The sequence below is a fragment of the Rhinatrema bivittatum genome, chromosome 3, assembly GCF_901001135.1.
Source record: "Rhinatrema bivittatum chromosome 3, aRhiBiv1.1, whole genome shotgun sequence".
Classification (NCBI taxonomy): domain Eukaryota; kingdom Metazoa; phylum Chordata; class Amphibia; order Gymnophiona; family Rhinatrematidae; genus Rhinatrema; species Rhinatrema bivittatum.
Genome location: NC_042617.1, coordinates 515,579,664 through 515,596,086, shown reverse-complemented (window position 1 = coordinate 515,596,086; position 16,423 = coordinate 515,579,664). Strand labels below are relative to the sequence as shown.

General features: G+C 45.8%; 2 protein-coding genes across 4 annotated transcripts in view; one reads left to right on the top strand and one right to left on the bottom strand.

Annotated features, from left to right (window-relative positions):
• Positions 1 to 1,265: 1,265 nt before the first annotated feature.
• Positions 1,266 to 16,423, top strand: part of CHRNA2 (cholinergic receptor nicotinic alpha 2 subunit) — a 59,261-nt gene continuing 44,103 nt past the window's right edge. The window contains exons 1-2 of one of the 3 annotated variants that reach the window (XM_029596211.1): positions 1,266 to 1,534; positions 11,975 to 12,504. In XM_029596211.1, the coding sequence (XP_029452071.1) occupies positions 12,432 to 12,504 (73 nt within the window). In that variant the 5' untranslated portion in view covers positions 1,266 to 1,534; positions 11,975 to 12,431. The remainder of the gene's footprint in view (positions 1,535 to 11,974; positions 12,505 to 16,423) is intronic. The other 2 variants (XM_029596210.1, XM_029596212.1) reach the window with 2 other exon arrangements.
• LOC115088191 lies at positions 4,909 to 9,642 on the bottom strand. Its single transcript, XM_029596215.1, has 2 exons — positions 9,046 to 9,642; positions 4,909 to 6,698 (listed from the first exon to the last, which is right to left on the bottom strand). Exons 1-2 carry the CDS (start codon positions 9,596 to 9,598, stop codon positions 6,505 to 6,507), a joined length of 747 nt encoding a protein of 248 aa, XP_029452075.1. The 5' UTR covers positions 9,599 to 9,642; the 3' UTR covers positions 4,909 to 6,504.

The following is a 16,423-nucleotide window of genomic DNA, read 5'->3' as shown; positions in this document are numbered from 1 at the left end:
GGCGGGGGTACCCGAGTCAGGGGGCCAGGAGGGGCCTGGAGGACACGGTGGACAAACCGGGGTCCTAGAGGAAGAAGTGCGTAGAGGTGGGCGTGGGCTGCCCGGGGGGGGTGGCCCCTCGGCTTGGACATGGCGAGGGGCCGGGAAGATCGTGTGGCGGACTGGCTAAAATGGCGGACGCCGGTACGAAGCCTGGTTTTGTTATATTTGTCGTACGCACTAAGACTCGGGTACAAAATGTTTGGTTTATGTTAATTATTAATAAACGCTGCGGCCTGTTTTCACCAATTATGGTTTATGTGTGATGATTGTACGGTTGTCTGAGAGGGGAAGGGGGGTGAAGGGACACGGGAGTGCAAGCTGCCAATGTTATAACTTTTATTGGTTCATCTAACTCTGGAGTTCGTGCATTGCTTTTATAGCTCCAAGAGGAATTTAAATTTCTCTTCTTTCCCTTTTTTAAAATTAACTGTACACGGTCTACTTTTATAACTCTTTTTTTTATTTCATGTACTCTAGTTAGTTTTATCAACAGAATAATAACTATGGATCAGTACAACTTACAAAATTAGATCTGCAGCCATCCACGTTTTGTTGACACCGGCGACATCTAGTGGATCCCTAATGACATGATTACATTTATAGGATCGAGAACTAAGTCAAATATTTCCTTCCATCCCTACTCCTGTACCTGAAGTACAAATGCACAAAGAGATCATCCCCATGTATATATACCAAAATCTACACATATTTAGCAGCTCCCTAATATGCATTTAATTTCTTTCATTGTATTCCAGTAAACACAAAGTTCCTTCTTTTATTTTTTTCTTGAAGCCTAGGCAGTGCTATAGGAGTTTTTGCCAAAATGTTGTACTAATTATCTCGAGCGGGTGCATTCGATTTATACGCTTTAATCGGACATCTTTCTAAATAAAGTTTGGCCACTAGTTAGAGAAGCCCAGTGGTGTGCTGTCAATGTCCTATCCTAGGGCTCTGGTTCCACGCCATGATGAGGCGCACTTTGCTTTCATAAAACAATTTAGCATTGCCCTCAGGGGCAGGGAAATCCATTCCCAGCCCTCGCTCCTTCTCGCCCCCCTGATGAAAGAAGGCTGACCTTGGTGATGATGCCACTTTCCTTCCCCCTATCGTCGTCATCAGTAGGGTAAAGGGTGGGGAGGGGCAGCCTGCCGGCAGGGTGGAGCCTCTTCGCGGGAAAGCTTTGCCGGGGGCGGGGGTGAGGCGGGAGATCCCATGCCCGTGGGCGAAGGGTTAACGAGACCTGAATCATGCTGGGAGCAGAGCCAGCTTTAGCCGGAGTGTTTGCTCTCAGTCGCTTCGGCTTCTTGCTACCGAGGCGCAAGTAGATTGTGGTTGGGAAGGAGGACATTAAAAAAAAAAAAAAAAAAAGGAACGCGCTGGTTTTGCTTCTGCTCCCTCGGATAAACTTTGGGCGCAGTTTGACTTGGATGCCAACTGACCGATGTCTTTTTTTTTTTTTTCCTAAGATATCATCCAGGCTTCCAGAAAATAGGTAAGGGTATCTTTGCAGTATCAGAGTCCAGATTATGCAATCCTGTAGAAAAGGAATCCCCTCTTAGAGGTAAACCAGGAGTGAGTTTTGTGATTGAAAAACTGTGGTTAGAGATCGAATCAGTATTCAAGGAAACTTAAGCCCCTGTGCTCTCCTTTTCTCTCCGTATATTTAAGAGAAAAGCTAAAAGTTTCTTACTGAAAGGTAAGTCAAAATGAATTTCCTTGCGTTCCCGCTGGTTGAAGACCATAATAATAATAGACCACCTTCCCAAGTTCATAAACCAACCGCGCCTGCCTTTCCGTAACCATAAACACGTGGAAGACTCAGATTTTTCATTCGGAGTTTGTGTGTCTGAGGTTTTAGCCTGTTCACGACTGTGGCAAGGCATCGGACATTTAACAGTATTTTGGGGGAGCAATGCCATTCTAATAATCATTAGAAGGCATATTGGCACTGTATAGGATCGGATAGCAATGGAGGACATCGTTTTATGTAGCTTCGCTGAGGGATTACAGAAAGTATCCCCAACGTAGTTAGTTAATTGTATGTAAAAAGTTGTGTTTGATGCATTAGCTAGAAACCTGAGCCTAGTAACGTTTTATACTTTTTAAATATCAGTTTTCCAAACCATTACTTGTTATGACTAAACTTAAATACGCTTAAGCATTTCTGCTTAAAACAAAGACGATTTAATGTTTTCTGAGTTAGGAACCTTTTCATTTCATTTTATTTCTGGATTTTCATATGTGGAATTTACAGTTTTGCTGAATTTTTCATAAATACAAAGAAAAAACATGTTTAAAAAGTTTTAAAATGAATAGGAAATCCAGCATATAAATATATGCCGCATGCATTTTCTAACACTTGTTCTCCTTTGTTGTGACATTTTAAAATAACTTTTTCACATGCTGATTGATTGGAGCCTTTCTTAGCACCCAGCTCATTTCCTACACGCAAAATCGTCGTCCCTCGTGTTTCCATTTGGACTTCTAGAACGCATAGGTCCGACGCCAGCCTCTGTCCCACTCAGACAGCACTTTCTCCTCCAACCCACTTTCACTGGCATTATTTCCTTCCGGAATTGTATTGCCATAATTCGCTGGTTTCAGAGACACTTGGTTAACAACGAACTTCACTCCGTGTTCACTAGACTCGCTGTTGTGGTTCCCTCTGTATCGTGCAAAACTTTTATTTTTAATCTGTTGATGGGTGACGGGGTACCTCCAGTGTTGCATGCAGGTTCCCTACCTTGTATTTCTGTCGAGAAGCAGAATAATCTTCCCCTCGGTATTCATTTTGTCCCAGTAATGGGGGTGGGGGTGAGGGATGTAAAGGATGAAAACAATCCATCCATAAAGATCTTGTTGGGACTAATAATAATGTCTTTGTGATCTTAACTGATACACGTATTCCACCGTGAGTGCACAAACTTGCATAAGCTTGTTCAAGCTAGGAAATGATATTCTAACCATAGAGGTTTATTTATAAATTGTGGAAAAGTTATTTCACAATGTCTCGCACTATTTCACTCCAGAAACGCCTTTGGTTAAAAGTAAGGTAACTGGAAGATATTTCACCGTGTTCTTCTTCTACAAAGAAAGTAATAAAGATTAATTTTGTTTGTGCCAGTTTTAAACAACTCGTTTTTTATAGACTGCTGAGCTATATCAAGTTCAGTCTACCAGGCTGCCTTTTGCCTCTGGATTTTATTGATAGAGTTGTCCTTTTACGCACAACGGTCACATACGCCTCTTAACTCTGGCACGCCGTAGCTCACGGACGCCCGCCCCTCCCACCCTTGACCACGCGACAACAGATTAGGTAAACCAAGATAACTTTTATTAAGTGGATGAAACGGCCACAGCCAAAATTAACATTATAACATTCTTACTTTATATTGCAGCAGCTTAAACGCAATTGGCATTAGCTAAATGCCACGCCCTCACCGGTACCTTGCTTGTTCTTCCCACCCCAATGCTTTTTTGGAGACGGCAGCCCTCCATCCTTCCGCTCCGTGAAGGTGGTATACCATTGGCACCCCGCTCCGTGAATGCCAATCCCGCCTTCCGCTCCGTGAAGGGGAACACCCGCCACTGGCATCCCGCTCCGTGAACGCCTCCGTGGCTACTGCCGCTCCGTGCAGTATTCTGCCGCCTCCTCCCACCCCTGGCCTTGCGGGCCGCGGTTATTGCTTTTGCCAGGCCTTCATTGGGCCACCCCCAGACCGGCCATTATCTCGGTCTCCGCCATGCTTAGTTATTTGCCAGGCCTTCATTGGGCCACCCCCAGACCGGCCATTATCTCGGTCTCCGCCATGCTTAGTTATATCCATGCCCCCGTTTTCCCCCTATGCAAAGTCCTTGGTGCTGTGCTCCTCCCCTTCCCCCTCCCCCAACACCAAAAACTTCCCCTCTATGCAGCGATACATCCCCTTATGCTCCGGTGAGGGCACCCGCTGTTCCTTTTGTTATGGCTGTGACGACTTATCCCCCCAATCCCAGTGCCCCCTTGCGCTGTGGGGTGGTGGGAGGGTTGCTCTCGATTCCAGGCTGCAAATGTGCTCCCCCCACCCCGCCCTACCTCTAAGTACCTGAGCTCAGAGACGCCGCCTTCCTTGTCTCATTGGCTCATGCTCAGGTTTGAACTGGCCCCTAATCCTATTGTCCGCCCCTCTCCGCACCTAGGCTGTGCCCCCTCCCCCCTCCCTCTTGCCTGCCGCACGTCTGCCCAGTTATACGGCCCATGCCTCAAGAGGCGGGCCTCCTTAACTCTGGCACGCCGTAGCTCACGGACGCCCGCCCCTCCCACCCTTGACCACGCGACAACAGATTAGGTAAACCAAGATAACTTTTATTAAGTGGATGAAACGGCCACAGCCAAAATTAACATTATAACATTCTTACTTTATATTGCAGCAGCTTAAACGCAATTGGCATTAGCTAAATGCCACGCCCTCACCGGTACCTTGCTTGTTCTTCCCACCCCAATGCTTTTTTGGAGACGGCAGCCCTCCATCCTTCCGCTCCGTGAAGGTGGTATACCATTGGCACCCCGCTCCGTGAATGCCAATCCCGCCTTCCGCTCCGTGAAGGGGAACACCCGCCACTGGCATCCCGCTCCGTGAACGCCTCCGTGGCTACTGCCGCTCCGTGCAGTATTCTGCCGCCTCCTCCCACCCCTGGCCTTGCGGGCCGCGGTTATTGCTTTTGCCAGGCCTTCATTGGGCCACCCCCAGACCGGCCATTATCTCGGTCTCCGCCATGCTTAGTTATTTGCCAGGCCTTCATTGGGCCACCCCCAGACCGGCCATTATCTCGGTCTCCGCCATGCTTAGTTATATCCATGCCCCCGTTTTCCCCCTATGCAAAGTCCTTGGTGCTGTGCTCCTCCCCTTCCCCCTCCCCCAACACCAAAAACTTCCCCTCTATGCAGCGATACATCCCCTTATGCTCCGGTGAGGGCACCCGCCAAAGTAGGAAACAGTAAAACCTTATTTGTTTCCTACCCCCACTAATTACTAAAGCTGCTGTGGCCGTTTGCAGGGCGAGGATGAAGATATCTACCCCAACGTCTGATAAGTGAACCCCATCCGGCCTATACATGCCTGAACATGAGAGCAAAATATCATCATGCTTGATGACATATCCCCCTATAGCTCTCAACCATGTCCCCACTTCTTTGTTCAATTTGTGCCTGCTTTTTTCGATGGCTTTATGCGACCTCGCGTCCCTCCATACCAATCGGGGGATAATGTGGGACCACACCAATACCACGGCTGGCCATATAGCCTTAATTGCAGTCAAGTCCTTCTTGGTCGTGATTATTAAGTCAATGTTTTTGACTGCGACCAAATCGTTACCGCCCAAATGACAGATGATAATATCAGGCTGTGGTAGTTGCCTGGCGTATTGGAGGATGCAAGGCATTAGTTGGACCCACCTCATCCCTGGTTTGCCGAGCCAGAATAAGCTGGCCTTGCTACGCGGTATGCCCATCTGCTCGCTGGAGGTCTTTTTCTTGGTTCTAATGTGCGCCCAATAAATGTATGAGTGCCCCATGATCCATATCACTTTCGCGCTCCCCGCTGACGAGTCTATGATGGACAAAATAAAACGGTTATGTGTAACAGGACGGTAAATATATGCTTTATATGTTTCCCAGTGAAACTGTTCATTGGGCTGTCTGGTTATTGGGTCGTATGTATGTTTTGAATTTACCGGATTTCCACCGCCCTAGCGCCTTAATTTGATCTTCGCTTAAACCGCTGCTGCTGGCGAAGGATGCTGCGCCTATTCGGAATGAATGTGTGTGATAAGCTCCCGCGTCTTCCCCTATCTTTTCCAAGCCTTTGCGTAGTATACTGATAAACTGGTAACGCGATAGCGCATTGCCATCTTTGTGTTTTAGAAAGGGCCCTCCCCCCAGCAGGCGTACTTTGAGGTATTCTGTTGTAGCCCTTATGGGGCATATCTCCCCCGTATGAGCCGGGTATAATGTAATCCAGCGACCTACTGCCCGTTGATCAGCTTTTGCTCGCCTGAGAAAGATCTGTACTGTCTCCTTATGTTTTCTATCAGGAGACCCCCATCCGATGCCCTGGTGGTCACCTTTGCCCTCGGGATAAGCTCGCTGTTTCTAAATGCACCAAAGAACATTAGTGAAAAAGCCACGGTCCATAGCTTTACCTCATAATTGTCCCAAACTAGGCTGGGGAGCTCCTTTACCAGTGCTTGTAGCAGCATTGGTGTGATAGGCTTTCTGGCGTCCCTTCTAACTGGTTCTTGTCTCCGCCAACCCTCTAATATCTTTTTTATGAGAAAGGAGTTGCTAATTGTGCCTATACCCCATAGTTTGGAGACGAAAACAATAGCAGCTACATGTTGCCCTGCCTGTGCTCTTGATACCCCCGAGTTCTTGAGGTAGAGCAAGAACTCTGTTACATTTCTCTCTGTCATTACATTTCTCTGTCATTGTCCCCTGAACTTGCGTGTTATTTGATTGGCAAAATTTTTGGAACAAGCTCCAGGCGCGTGCATATGCTCTCCCCGAACTCTCTGCCAGAGCCGATCTCCATATGGAGGCGATTTAATTCCCAAATCCGAGGAGGGACGCGATAAGGTTGATGCTCTGCTTCCGGGGCCAGGAATCTGAAACGAGACCACTGACAACGAGACAATGCATCAGCAATGCCGTTAGCTTCCCTCGGAACGTACTTAGCCTTAAAGACCAGGTTAATGCGCAGGCAGAGCAGTACTAAATCCCGCAATAGCCTAATGACCCTAGGGGAGTGAGCGGTGAGAGAATTTATCGCCTGTACAACCGCCATGTTGTCTGACCAAAAAACCACTCTTCTGTTGTGGAAACATGCTTTCCACATGTGATTGCTGCAACAATGGGGAACAATTTGAGAAAAGTGATGTCTGAGTAAACCCATGGCTTCCCACTGTACTTGCCATCGTTCCGCGCACCATTTCCCAGCCAGATAGGCCCCAAATCCAGCGCTCCCCGCTGCGTCGGTGTAGAGCTGCAGCTCCCTATTGGTCATGATTGGTAGGCGTGTGACCATTTGCAGAGTATCAATTTCGATACGGAGAAATGACAATTTTTTGTGACTGTCCTTCTGATTTGTGCTTAGCTAGCGGAATACCTAATTCGTCAGCTTTCCGGGTGAATGCTTCGAGGGCTTGCGCACAGGCCTGTGTGTCCCTATGGCCGGTAAACAGAAAATCATCCAAATAGTGTATGATTTTCCCTTTCCCGATGTCCTGCTCTACAGCCCATTGCACAAATGTGCTAAACCTCTCAAAGTAGGCGCAAGATATAGAGCAGCCCATCGGGAGGCATTTATCGAAGTAATATTTACCTCGGAATTGAAGCCCCAACAGATGGAAGCAGCTTGGATGTATTGGAAGCAAGCGGAAGGCTGATTCAATGTCGGCTTTTGCCAACCATGCCCCTTGCCCCCAATGCCTCACCATGTCTACTGCCTGGTCGAATGAGGCATAGGCGACCGAGCATGCTTCGGGGTCCAAGTAATCATTCACTGACCCACCATCTGGGAAGGATAAATGGTGAATCATTCGGAATTCCCCTGGCTCTTTTTTGGGAACCACCCCAAGGGGGGAAATCCTAAAATGAGGTAGAGGTTTGTCATTGAATGGGCCTTCCACCCTTCCCATGTCGCTTTCTTTTTTGATCTTTAGTGCAATGACCTCTTCATTATTCCTCGCAGATAACAGATTCTTAGCCTCTGTGGCGGTTTCTGGCCCCATGAAAGGTATGTGAAAACCTTGGGAAAACCCTTCGTATAGCCATCTGGCCTCCTTGTGCTGATAACCCTTTAAACAGACCTGCAAGCTATGTATCTTAATGGGGGTAGGTGCTCTAATGAATTTATTGTTGCTCTGTGTGGGGGATGGTTCCTCCCCTTGAGCATTTTGTTTGAGGGTGGCCTGCACCTCATCCCATGCAGGCGTGTCTGAATTTGCAGGCAGCAGCGAATCTGCAAAAACCAGAGTTGAACAGCCTACAGATGGGAGTCCCCCCGCCCCTAAATCTAGTGGCTTGCCCCCACCTTTGCCCTTGACGAAAGGGCTGACCTTGCCGAAATGGAAATCTTCCCGTAAAAGTATGTTGGCGAGGAGTTAACCATGTACTCGGCTGGTATGCATTGCCAGCGAAGCCAGGGACAACCTCCTGCGCCTGTCGGTACGGTGTGATTTTTGAGAGCCAGAGGTCAATATCCTTGCGATCCCGTTCTAAACCTGGGTTCACAGCCATATTCCTTCTGAACTGCTCATCATACTCCAACCAAGCCGTACCGCCATACGTGCGATAAGAACCACAAATGACGTCCTGGTAAGCAATTAAGGAGCAACATTTTTCAGGAAATTTTTGACCTATGATGGATGACAGAATTCTGAATCCTGCTGACCAATTAGCTAGCGTCTTAGCGATGAAGGGTTTCTCCCTAGCTGAGAGTTTGCACGCTTCGTGGCATTTGGAATCGGAACCCTCCCCTTCTTTCCTGAGCAGCTCGAATATATCTACATATTCGCTGCGCCATATTTTCTCTTTTAACGCCTCTGACACATGCGCGGTTAGTGAGCCCACTGTACATGTGTATTGTGCAGCGTTATTGCCATTCGTGGCTGAGCTACCAGTAGTATTGTGCCCATTGGTCCCCAGCTGACCCACCGTTGTTCCAACCGCTGTAGCTGTGGCTGGGGTTGTTGTTCCAACAGCTGTGGCTGTGGCTGGGGTTGGTGTCACAAGTAAAATATCCCCCATGGGTCGTCCTGACTGCCCTGTTTCCTGTGTTGGGCTAGTGTTAGCATTACCCTGCCCATGCCAGTTATCGAAAATAGCTTTCATAGCAGCGAAAATGTCAGTAGGAGCGCTTTGTGGCCCCAGCCACACTTTGCTGCCATTCCTTGGTGGTGGGTAACTGGGCTGTGTTGGGGGTACCTGCGCATTACCCTGGCCCCGGTTTAAATCAGGGTACTCACAGTTCTGTCCTTCTTGCGGTTGCCCGTGTTGTCCATGAGCTGTCTGTTGACGTGCTGGTGGCTGGGTGTTGCCAGCTGAACTGTTGGAGCTGGCCGCTGCACCGTGCTGTGGACCGATGGGCACTGAGCCAGGGGATGGGCTAGTGATATGCGTTAAGGCATCCAGCATTGCCTTCACCCTGTCCGTGCCATGGATAGCAGCCGCTGACAAGGTTTGGTCCATGAGCTGACGCAGCTGTCGTTCGGTAACATTGCCGAAGTTCTCTCGTGGCGGTGCTGCAGGGGTCGGTGCTGCAGGGGTCATGCCCCGTGGAGGGGGCTGCTCCAGTACATAGCAGCCCCAATGGCTGATGCTACGCGGTTGTCGTGTGCTTGCGGATTTCCTCTTCTTATTCCTCTGTGTCTTGGTCTTACATTTTTCAACTTCTGGCGTTGCCGCGAAGTTTTCCTGCAATTTGCTTGGCTTCCGACGTGCTCGCTTGGCTGGAGCCTGAGCCTGGTCCAGCATAAATGCGGACGGGGCAGAAGCCATAGCAGACTGAGTGGTAGCCATGCTGTGTAGACATATTAAATGGTTAGATCCCGCACAGTTTTTGTTTTTTTTTTTTGGGGGGGGCATATGAATAGGTAGCCAAACGTGGGTGTGCGCACACCTGCTAAGGGGGGTGGGGGCAGCCGGGGTATGGGAGGGCGGTGGGTGGGGTGCAAGGAGCCGGGGGGGGGGGGTGCACGTTTGGGCCCGGCAAGTTTGGGGGGGGCTGGACGGGAATAGGATGGGGGGGGGGGGCAGCTGAGGAAGGTGGGGGGGGGGGCGAGGGGCGGCCGGACTCCGTGGGGAGGCGGGAGTGCCGGCGCATGGGGGGGGGCCTGGGGAGTAAAAGAAAAGTAATAGTAAAAGAAAATCCTGAAAGTCCATGTGCTGACCTCCCCAAAATGGCCGCTGCCATGTGCTGACCTCCCCAAAATGGCCGCTGCCATGTGCTGACCTCCCCAAAATGGCCGCTGCCATGTGCTGACCTCCCCAAAATGGCCGCTGCCATGTGCTGACCTCCCCAAAATGGCCGCTGCCATGTGCTGACCTCCCCAAAATGGCCGCTGCCATGTGCTGACCTCCCCAAAATGGCCGCTGCCATGTGCTGACCTCCCCAAAATGGCCGCTGCCATGTGCTGACCTCCCCAAAATGGCCGCTGCCATGTGCTGACCTCCCCAAAATGGCCGCTGCCATGTGCTGACCTCCCCAAAATGGCCGCTGCCATGTGCTCCCCAAAATGGCCGCTGCCATGTGCTCCCCAAAATGGCCGCTGCCATGTGCTCCCCAAAATGGCCGCTGCCATGTGCTCCCCAAAATGGCCGCTGCCATGCGCTGACCTCCCCAAAATGGCCGCTGCCATGCGCTGACCTCCCCAAAATGGCCGCTGCCATGCGCTGACCTCTGCTGGCAAGCCCTTCCAATAAGAACCACAATACCATGCTAAGATGTAAGCCGACCTTTCATTAATATTTTAATTTACTTTGTATAGAGCTGCATAGCGCAGCCTAAATCATATCTATCAAGCTGAGGGTCCTGTACCCCTTATAATTCAGTATAAACGTGCACATGGGACAGCTGTCCCTTTAAATAATAACCAAATACTAAATATCACCTTTAGGATTAATATAAAAAACATCCTGTTAACCTGGCTGAGCACTCAAATGCCATACCGCTGTCCCATAGACATATCATCAGAATTCCCAACTACGGGATGCTGGCTACTTTTTAATTGTCAGATTACTTAGGTATAACAAAGCACATCCACAGGTTGATGAGGTAGCATGGTAGACATGAAGCCTGACCACTTCCTATCAATTTAGAGAGCGAGGGGTAAAGCAATACATAGAAAACGTCGATTTTAAAGTAAAGCAAGCCTACAAGATAAGTGCTCTAACCACTGAGCTACCAAGCCTGCTACTGCCAGCCATGTGCTCTAACTACCTATGCATTCACCATGTGTAGACCCCTTCAATGGCGTTTCTTAAGAGGCTACAAGTGAAAGATAACCAGCCCTGCACTCGCTGCCCTTTCAATAAATACAGCAACATGCAGAGCAAGCATTGTGCTGAAAGCCAGCCATGAGTGCATAAAATATATATATATAATAACAGGTAAAGTGTGGCCATGTGCCCATGGCGTTTCACTAAATATATATTAGTTAAAATATATATAACCAGCCATGTGCCAAGGTATTTCCTTAAATAAAATAACATTCCAGGCAGAAGCAGCCATGCATTCAAAGCCTTTTCATTAAATAAAGTACTGGTAATGCAGAGCCAGCTCAATGCAAAAGGAGGGGGGGGGGGGGGTGAGCATACCTTCCAGACCTTAGCAACACAAAATTACCATTAATATTCTCAACATTTTGCCTATCAGCCACCAAATCTTTGTACTTTACCCAATGATGTAATCAAAGAAATCGTTCCTGCTCCTATAGCTGATCTGCTCCTCTTACAGCACAGCCGTGCTGGAGGCAAAGTGAAAGTAAAAGCAAAACTGTTGTAGCACAGCCGTGCTGAGATCAGCCTGTTGCTCTCGATTCCAGGCTGCAAATGTGCTCCCCCCACCCCGCCCTACCTCTAAGTACCTGAGCTCAGAGACGCCGCCTTCCTTGTCTCATTGGCTCATGCTCAGGTTTGAACTGGCCCCTAATCCTATTGTCCGCCCCTCTCCGCACCTAGGCTGTGCCCCCTCCCCCCTCCCTCTTGCCTGCCGCACGTCTGCCCAGTTATACGGCCCATGCCTCAAGAGGCGGGCCTCCTTAAATTCAATAATTAAAATATGCAAAGAAGCACTGCTCTCTAGAGGCAGTTTGTACCCAAGGTAGATGTATTCTGCCCTATTTTCTTTTCTCTGACGTGTAGATCAGATGTAATTTTGATTCTCTGGTTTTCTAGGAACACAGCTTCCTCGCTGCCAAGAAACGGAAACAAACATTTCAGTTCCTTCTCCCGTTTCTGAAGATATTCAAGGAATCTGCGAGCTTGAACTTCAAACACCTTTTCAGTCTTCAATAAAGGAGAGTACATAGTGGAGAAAGCTGATTGAAGATTTTATTTCAGCGCCAAAGACAGCTCTTTGCTTCTTTCCCCAGCGGCACGCTTTCAGTACATGACAGCATTCTTTGGTCCTTACTAATGGACTGAATTGGCATTTCATAGCACTGACGCCCATTACAAGCAGCTTCCCTGTCTTATCATTCAAACATAACACAGCTAGGTTCAGCTGTGGGTATTCCATCAGGTTAGGAACTTGCAAATGAAAGCTGCTTTTCGGATTACTAACTTTAAGAAGACCATTTTCATTCTAAAATAACTTAAAGTCAAGGGAACTCTCTATTCTTCTTCATACAACATGAATCAGTTTATGGGTGGTGCCCCCTCACTTAAAAACGCCCTTGTTTGTTGTGCCATGGTGTTCAGATCAGGTAAGTGGGTGCAGAATAACAATGAACTAAGTTACCATCTACAACAGGGTGACCAACTCTGGATATCCAGAGCCTTAAACAAGCCTGGTTTTCAGAATAACCACAATGAATATGCATGAGATAGATTTGCATACAATGGTGTGGATATCATGAAAGCCAGATCTATTTGTGGCTCTTGGGAACCAGAGGTGGTCATCCTTGATCTAGAAAAAGGAAGGATGAAACAAGTTCAAAACTCTGCATTCATTCATTTTTTTTCATTCTAATACTTGATACTAATAATTGATTATAGAGCATTAATTCTATCAACTTGCATAAATAAGTAAATAAATTAAGGAAAACAATACCACTTCAACGCTGCTTTAACAGCTAAAGATGTTTTCCATACAGCATTGCCCAGCACACTCTAATTGTAAAAAAATAATAGAAAGCATTAGAATGTATTAACAGGATAAACATTTCACTTTTTGCTCATTATATCACTAACTGTAGATGTGTGAAAAAAAATTGATGGCAAAAGAAATATTTGTGAAAATGAGCATAGATGTCAGAATGGAGTGGGCCACAGCGGCTATAGACCCACAAAAATCTGCCCTTCTTGAAGAATCACTTCAGGAGATCTGGGACCAGGTCAAGCTGTGGCAGCTGTTTGGCTGCAGGAGGAGGAGAGCAGCCATGCTGCAGTTGCATCCTACACCTTTGCAGCTTTGGGTCCGACTGCTGCTTTCAATCACATGGGACTTTGTAGAGCTGCATGGTTCAAAACAGCCATCAGGCCAGGTGGCAGAGGAAGATGATGTGGCTGAGGCGCACTACTTCCTCTAACTACTGATCAGCAGAGAAGGGAATCCTAGAAGGGGAGAAAGAAAGAGCAAGAGGGGATGAGAGAGCCAGGGGTAAGGGAAGACAGTGACAACGGGTGGGGAAGGAGAAGAGAGAATGAGGAGGTAGGGGAAGACAGTAAGGAGGAAGGGGCAGGAGAAGAGAGAAGGAGGGGATGTGAAGGCAGGGAGAGGGAGAGAGATACCAGCGAGGAGCATGGAGACAAAGGAAAGGGTGGAACTTAGTTAACTTGGCTCCCTCTCAACAAAAATTGCATTCCACTGCCCATAAAAATTAGCATATTTGCTTTTAAAATTGTCAAAATTGTCTTTTAGCAAATTGTATTTTTAATGATATAATTCAATGGTTTCTTTTTGTATAAGAAGCAAAAAATCAGAACAATGTATTCATTTTGTTTTATTTGTGAACCCCTTCTTTTTATTGGTTTTTTTTGTTTGTTTGTTTTTGTTTGGGGGTTTTTTTTAGTGAGGAAATTGTTGAACTTGTGAATTTTGCTTTTCATCTTCCACTCAGAAATTCTTACTTAAGGCAAAGAGTGCACAGGGAGAGGAATATTTCCCAAACTATCTGTGAATTTAAAATTCTACTGTTGGCGCATCGTAGCTGCATAATTTAAAACCTTCACTTTTTATTTTTTTTCTTATTTGAAAACTCTCATTGCTGTGCTCCTGTGCCATATGACAGCACAAGATCCTGATTTATTATGCCTTTTCCCCATAGACACAGAGTAGGAAAAAAAACCTTATTAGCAAATCAGGCATGGTCTGTAAAACACAATAAAAAAGTTTTTATAAAATTAGAGCACTACAAAAACTGGTTTGTGTTAACATTTTTGCTGCTCTTTCTCACTCTTACTTTGTTACTATGTCACTCTGTCACTCTCTTACACAGATATATCAATACCACCAAACTTGTAAAGTTACATATTTGTTTCATAAAAACAATAGTGCTAATTTTTGTTCACGGATCTATAGATCAGCTTTAGCAATAATTTCTATGTCTGCTGGAGTGATGTGACAAAGTGTACCTGCACTAGATAACAAAGATATTGGCCTGTGTAGCAAAACACGGTCTTACTATAAAATACAATATGCCTCTTAGTCAACCCCTGCATATTTAATACAAAACACCAAAAAAGTAGAATATTAACTTTTTGTGGTAGGCTCTTTATGTCCGGTATAATGAATTAAGGTTATAGCCACACTATGGCTATACCTGTGATCAGGCTACTACACCGATGTAATATGAATTTTTCCTTTGCCTGTTTTATGAGATTTTTCTATTTTTTCTTTTATATGTAAATAAAATTTCTTGATTCAAAAGTACATCACTCTCTTGTTGTCAAAACACTTAGCAACACAAAGGTATATTTACTACTTATCTTTATCTTCTGAGAGGTTTCATTTTGCTCTATCTTGCTCTTTCTTATCTGTAATGTCCTGCTCGGTGTATCATGTGTTTCAACAACAATCATTTGCTTCAGGGGCTAACAAGAGTACTTAACACACAAAATATTTTTGTCATAATCATGTACTTTAAACCCAAACTAGAGTCCTACCAAGTTAATTCTTTAAACCAACTTACTGTCTGTTTGTGGGCTTCCTGGTCTTCAGCATCCTACCTGATTTTAAAGCAGTTTGACCAATCAGAGACTCACTTCTAGATGACATTGTCATTTCTGATTGGTTGTTTGTCTATTACCTCATCTGAATCAGAACCAGTTATGTGAATCCTAATGTTTTTTAATGTAGACCAAAGTGTTGATTGAAATTGTTGATTAATAAAAATATGTCCATTCTATTTCTTTATTTAATCCTTGAGAAATGATAGTGTTCCAGTTGTAAATGAACTATTGTTCCAATTGCAGAAAATGTAAATCAAAATCTCCTCCTCTCGGTGATCTTTGTAACTGGATCAGGCAAACAGCTCACACGTCTTTTACTGTGTAGGATGCTGCTATCCAGTGTGCTACCACTGGCACTTCCTGTTCAGTAGATGCCCTGAGGTTTCAGAATACAAAAGGAGTCCCAGTTGTACAGTGAAGATCAGGATTTTGTACAAAATTGGAATAAGATCCTGAACCAGTGTTCTTTGAATATTATGATTCTTATTATAGAGAAAGCACAAATGGTAACTGTGCAATTAAAAGAAGAAGAAGAAGAGATAGTTCTGGAGGAACTGCACAAAGAGGAAGGGGAAGGTTAATCATGCTCATTGATCAAGTTTCAAACACAAATGGATAAGTTTAGAGATAAAATTAAATAACTAAAATTAACTAAATTTACATGAGATGAAACTGATGACAAAAAAGGTAATAACTATGCCTTGTCCTCAGCGAATGCTTTTAAGAGTCGCAAAAAGCAAGTTATGGATCCTCAAATGACCTGTCGGATGAAGAATTACAGAGAACCACTCACAGGCAAGAGGAAGAGGAATAAGAATGAACACCATCATCATATTCTATGAGAAGAGACCGTTCCTTTTTAGGCCTAGCAGGACAAATCAGAAACTATCATGGCATGCCAGTTCTATCAATATCCGAATGCCAGACACAGTTGCATCTACGTCAATTCAAGAATCATTAATACTAATACAACAAGAAGAGCAAAATGATTATATGGCAGTGATAAACATATCCAGTAAGGTACTGACAACAGCACAACTATCCCTTCTAAACAGAGGCTTATCATTTGTGCCAGTAAATAAATATGAACCTTTTGAAGAGGAAAAGCATCTACAAAAATTCTGAGACAAACTTTTTTTCATTTCAGCCATCAAACTTGGACATTTCAGTATCCTCTTGCCCATCCAAATGGGTACCCGAAGTACAATAGATGCAGTGATCTCTACCTTTGCTGAGTTAGTCCACAAAGATAGTATTAAACCCGGAGGAATATTACACAGAACCTGAGGTAATTTGTCAAGAGATGAACATCAAGTATTACAAGAACTAAGAGATGATTACTCTATAAATATAAAACAGTGGATAAGGGAGGCTCAACAGTAATCCAAGATGTGGAAGACTATGTGAAAGAGATTAAGCAACAATTTAGAGACCCTACTTTCTATCAGGTGC

Bases quoted from the DNA above. Each gene is read 5' to 3' on its own strand.
- LOC115088191 (XM_029596215.1), bottom strand. From the start codon at position 9,598: ATGGCTACCACTCAGTCTGCTATGGCTTCTGCCCCGTCCGCATTTATG. The intron at 6,699-9,045 runs GTGAGTACCCTG...TCTCGTTGTCAG, and splicing joins ACCGCAAGAAGGACAGAACT to TGGTCTCGTTTCAGATTCCT.